Source organism: Vicia villosa, linkage group LG4 (genome assembly GCF_029867415.1).
Source record: "Vicia villosa cultivar HV-30 ecotype Madison, WI linkage group LG4, Vvil1.0, whole genome shotgun sequence".
NCBI lineage: Eukaryota > Viridiplantae > Streptophyta > Magnoliopsida > Fabales > Fabaceae > Vicia > Vicia villosa.
The window spans coordinates 63,041,414-63,046,947 of NC_081183.1; the positions used below are offsets into that span (position 1 = coordinate 63,041,414).

A 5,534-nucleotide genomic window follows, 5' to 3' on the forward strand; every position below is an offset into this window, starting at 1 on the left:
ATTTTATAAATTGAATAAACTATAATTGTTTTTATAAACGGGAATAAGTTACAAAGCATTTTAAATTTGAGATTTTATATTTATTACACTATCCAATGGAGATTACTTAATGTGATTATTTTAAATATATGAGAATAAATATATATTATTTACCATACATAGGTTTTAAATTTCTATTTCTTTTATAATTGTACATAGATCTAATTACTCTATTAACATATTCATATTTTTATTATTTGTTTAATTTTTAAATATTTTAAGTATACATTAAACGTAGAAACTTTTAATATTTGACGGGAGATGTCATACATTTTAGGTTTGAAAAAAAATGAGCTAATATCTCAAATAGGTTTAATAAATTTTATTCTCTAACTATGTTTAATTTCTTAATTAAAATTATATTTTTTTAAACTTATAAAATTATATTTTTTTATATTATAATAATATATACATTAAATGTAGAAACTCTTAAGCATTTATCGGGAGTTGTTATACATTTTACGTTTGGGAAAATTGGCTAATATTTCAAATAGGTTTAATAAATTTTTAGAATTAACTCATTTGGATTCAACTGGGATTTCTTAACTCATCTGAATTGACGGGTAGATGTGAACGTATGTATGAGATACGGATCATTTTAATGTCTATCTTTTAACTATTTGTTTTGTTACTGTTTTATATATTTGAAGTTATAAAATTAATTGACGGGTATATGTAAATATATCTATAAGATATCAGTTATTGATTGAAATTACGTGAATATTTATGAACTGCAAAATAAGTTATATTATGTTTGATATTCCAAACACATCAATTAAATTATGATAAATGATTATAAGTTATAAATATATTAATGTTATCTAACTGAAAATATGATGTCATATTTAATAATTTAGTCATTGATACGTGTAATATGAACCAATATGTTTATTCTTTTACTCTTTCATGATTAGCTATTATGTTTTTGGGATTAACATTGACTAAAATTTGTTTGCATTTTGGTTAAATATATATGGTTGATTTATATAAAAGATCTTTACAAATGATATTTGGATACATGTAATGTGAATGTAAAACTTCGACTAGACCCGTGCGATAGCACGGGTTTCCTACTAGTTTATTATCAAATCAATATAAATTAAGCATTATGCAATTAGTCAATTTTAACCCTGAAATCAGAATAAGAACCAAAAAAAATACAAAAAATTCAGTAACTAACACGACCTCTATGAATTAGGTAGCCTCTCAGCCAAGCCACAATCGAATGACAGTAAACGTTCACCCTTATTCTATATAATACTTGTAAATAAACTATATTGGACATTGTCTATTGTGACTGCTATGAGCGACATCAATGGTAGATGTTCCAATTCTAAGTATGCTTAATCCTTACAACAATAGGATGTTAAATTTTCAAAACCACTTTGGCCACTCTAGACCTTCTAGAGATACATTACAATAAATAAGATAAGCTTTATACTCATAGCTGTCTTTAAAACAATTCTATTAATCCTACAAATTCGAAACAGAACTACTCAGTGGTTTTGAATGGCAAGTTTGATCTGAGAATGCCCAAGAGGAAATAAGGTGATGGGCTATTGCAAATGGTCCAGGAACAAACATTGGTGTAAGTTCGCCACTTTCCACATTAAAATCTGTAGACAAGCTGTGAGTTTTTTCTACTCCTTTACACATTTGTTCCACCTTTGCTGCAGCAGTTGTTTGGGCTTTCTTGTACTCTGCAAATGTCAGAGCTTTTCTTACATCTTCTCTACTGTGCCACTGAGCATCTACATAAGCAAGTTGAAAGATATTCTATGTCACTGATCATAAAAAAACAATATTATTACCATAGATTTGGGAGTGTGTGTGTGTGTGAAGTCCACACATGTAGGGCATAATCCTCATTGAGACTAAGCAACTATGCGCAATGTATGCAAGTGTCATTCACAATTACTCCCTCTGCCTCATTTTAAGTGGGACATTTAAAATATTTATTATTCTCAAATGATTGATCACTATAGAATACCATAACAATATTTATTAACTTTTTCCAATAATATGCTCGGGCAATGCTAACGAGTGCCCCAGGGACACTCGTTAAGAGTTTTAAAAGGTATGTTTTGTTATTAAAACTTGTATTCATTGCATTAAAAATAGAAATAATGGACTTCTTTTAAGTAACAAAATGTATGTTTTATTGAAAATATTTGTATTTAATGAAATGAAAATTGAAATGATTAATTTATTTAAACAATATTTTCTTGATTTGGAAACCTTAAAGAAACGTGCATTGCTTAAAATAACACTTATAATGAGACTAAGGGAGTTATAAGTTATTCTCCCTCAACACGAGTCATGCATATAAATAAAGGAAAAAATGATGCATTAATAGGTGGGGAGGGGAGTGGGTAATAAGTAAATTCAATGAAACAGTGGTGGCCAACATACCTTCCAACTCCTCCTTGTCCACATTAATTTCAAGAGATTTAGCATATGCAAAGAATCCAACCATCAGCTGGCATGGCATGCTGTTTGGTCCAACTAGAAACAGCCAATAGAAACAAAAGAATTAACATACAAAAGATGAGAAAAATCAAAGTAGTATACCATCAAAGATTGATATAGATTGAATTAGCAGTCAAGACTAGAAAGTAAAATCATCAACTCATAAGTGAAGGCATCACTTGAGCTATATAAATCATCTTCAAATTGTACACAATCTTTAAGATTTTTTACCAAATATTTATGAACCATGATTTTTGTATTTTATCTAATACAAACAATGGAGAAAATAATAACAGTATAAAAACCAAATTAAAATAAAACTGTATTTAAAATATGTTATACCAGGCCATGGCTGAGAACTGTGATATACAACTTCTCCCACTTCAATACCAGTCTCCTCCCATGTTTCTCTTCTTACAGCCTCCTCCAAGCTTTCTCCGGGCTAAATGCAACATCCGAAGACAAACTTAAAATTTTTTACAAATATAGTGATAGTGATAAAAGATTCTCAACTAAAACAAAAAAGAAAATATCCATGCATAAATTAACATCTAGAAATAAGGGCAAGAATGCACCTCTATAAAACCTGCTAAGCAGCTCCACATTCTAGGCACAAATCTGGATTGTTTGCTCAAAAGAGCACGATTATTCTCTGGATCAATTACCAGCATAATAACCACCTGCATAACATCAATTGAGTGGAGTCTTGAGCAAAAAATCAAGTCATTCAATTGATTAATCAAAACAAAGAACAGAATATAGCAAACCGGGTCAACTCGTGGATATATCCTCTTTTTGCATGATTCATTTGAACACTGCTTCCGCCTCCCAGCTTCCATTGGGACTGTTTTGTCTCCACAATGTCCACAAAAACGTGATATATTATGCCATTCTAACAGTGCTCTGGCCTGGGAAAATCCAAGAATTATTAAAGCAACATTGCCTTCTGACATTGGGACATGAAAATATCTTAGAACAGATCAAGGACTGAAGTATGAAAAAGTAACATAACTGCATAGACTTGCATAAGTATTGTAGTATTTGTTACAGAAATAAGTTATCGACAATATAATGAAGAGTAATAACTAACTCTGAAGCAGGATAACACAAGCAATATTTGAGATGAAGAAAATGAAAAGAAAAATTGAAATCACATAGTCAACCCTAACATATTCTGATGTTATTTTTAATTTTCCTCCAATTTTTCAGAGATTTATTGATCATGTCTAAATTAACAACAACAACAACAAAAAAAAAAAACTTACATGACCAGCAATAGACAAGTTTCCCATGGCTATGGAATCAAGCCAATCAGTAGCAACCATAAGCGTTCTGAGCTCCACATAGCTGAACCGTAGGCCATCAAATTCAGGCACAAACCCACTCTCACCAGACAAGTCAATCGTCCAGTAAACCGCATCTTGTTCAGCATCCGAACCCAGATACACAAAGGAGTCGGCGCTGAGTTCAGGAGCCAATAATCCAGTGAGCTCTGTGAGAGCGATCCAACCGAGTCTCCATGAGTCACCATGACTGGAAGTTGCGAGGGGCTTTCCGTTTCTGAAGGGAAGTACCTTGAAATTAGGTGATTGGTGATGGGTGTTATCGATGATTCGGGATTTGAGGGTTTGGAGTGCGATTGTGGGTGAAAACAGGTCGTTTTTATTGGGTGTTTTGGATCTCAGTGGGTTTCCGGCGAAGGCGTGGGAGTTAAGGTTTATGGACATGCTGGTGGTGATGCTTCGGATTTTATGAAAAGAAATTAAGGACAAGAATTTTGAAAATTGTAGAAGCTTCACCATTATCCAATACAGGTGTTAAAGAGTTTTCATGGAAAAAATTTAAATAAAACTCAAATATCAAAATTACAAAGAAAAAAAAAGTAAATCACAAATTACATTTGCAATTCATTTTTAATTCAGGTTTCTTTTTACAACTATAAAATAAGAGAATTTCTCAACCAATCTCATGTCCTTCTCACGCATCACCGAATTGTTCATTTTGCTCTCACCTTTTTGTAGATGCATCTCCGAAAGCACTTTTTTTTGTTAAACGTTGTTTTGTTCCGTAGATGCACCTACGGAAGTCTTTCGGATGTGCATCTACGGAAAGGTTTTGGTGTTATATCTCGCGCCAGACCTTCCCTCTCCTTCATTCTTCACATTTTCAAACTCAACTCTCTCTCAACCCTCATACTCTTTCAACCTTAAACTCTCTTTCCCCTACCTCATAATCGATATCAAGTTTGGCTACGTTGTCAACATCAACTTCAACTATCTATCAAGTTCAAAGGGATATTTTAATCGGTAAATTTTTAAAATTTTTAGTTATTTTAGAGTAGTTTTGAAATTGAATTAGAATGTATTATTTAGGTGTAGAAATGAATTGATAGGTTTAGCAATAGTGTTTAGAGACAATGTAGGGGTTGATTGAGGTTTTAAAAGGACGATCAAGCCACAAAATTGAGTTTGCAGTGGCTGGAACTATACTCAGACGCCACTGTTGCGTTTCTGAGTTTCAGTTGCTTCCGTAGATCCATCTACGAAAGAGATGGGCGTTGGGGCTTTCCGTAGGTCCATGTACGGAAGCACCCAATGTATTGACAAGTAACATGCTTCCGTAGGTCCATCTATGGAAGTATCCCATGTTTTTGAAAATAACATACTTCCAAAGGTGCATCTACGGAAAGGTATTTTTTTAATTTCTTGTTTATTAATATTTCATTGTTCATGTACGGTTACCTATGCAGATAATATGACTCACGGGCCAGATAGAGATATACATGGGAGGACTGATGGAGCTTGTAACACCCTTCTAAATCCCGTGGCAATTTAAATAAATATATCAGAGTAAAAACATACACACAAGGGTGCCATAATTATTTAAAACAGATAATTCAACTAAGGTCAAAGTCATGCTTCATTAGGAAACGGTTCACCAAAACATAATCATATTTATCATAGCGGAATAAGAAACATCATCAAATACAACCAAATGGAAATATAATCCAACACCAAATAAAATGG

The 5,534-nt window shown here is 32.3% G+C and overlaps 1 protein-coding gene across 1 annotated transcript; it reads right to left on the reverse strand.

Annotated features, from left to right (window-relative positions):
- Nucleotides 1-1,265: 1,265 nt before the first annotated feature.
- On the reverse strand, nt 1,266-4,337 carry LOC131599215 (nudix hydrolase 19, chloroplastic-like). The gene is made up of 6 exons (XM_058871655.1): nt 3,774-4,337; nt 3,276-3,416; nt 3,084-3,188; nt 2,851-2,950; nt 2,452-2,544; nt 1,266-1,790 (listed from the first exon to the last, which is right to left on the reverse strand). The coding sequence occupies exons 1-6, from the start codon at nt 4,308-4,310 to the stop codon at nt 1,513-1,515; spliced, it is 1,254 nt and encodes a 417-aa protein (XP_058727638.1). The 5' UTR covers nt 4,311-4,337; the 3' UTR covers nt 1,266-1,512.
- Nucleotides 4,338-5,534: the final 1,197 nt, after the last annotated feature.

Coding starts and splice junctions, on each gene's coding strand:
- LOC131599215 (XM_058871655.1), bottom strand. CDS start 4,310: ATGGTGAAGCTTCTACAATTTTCAAAATTCTTGTCCTTAATTTCTTTT. Junction 3,417..3,773: donor ACTTGTCTATTGCTGGTCAT/GTAAGTTTTTTT, acceptor GGATTTTCCCAG/GCCAGAGCACTGTTAGAATG. Junction 2,951..3,083: donor GCTTAGCAGGTTTTATAGAG/GTGCATTCTTGC, acceptor TGTTGCATTTAG/CCCGGAGAAAGCTTGGAGGA.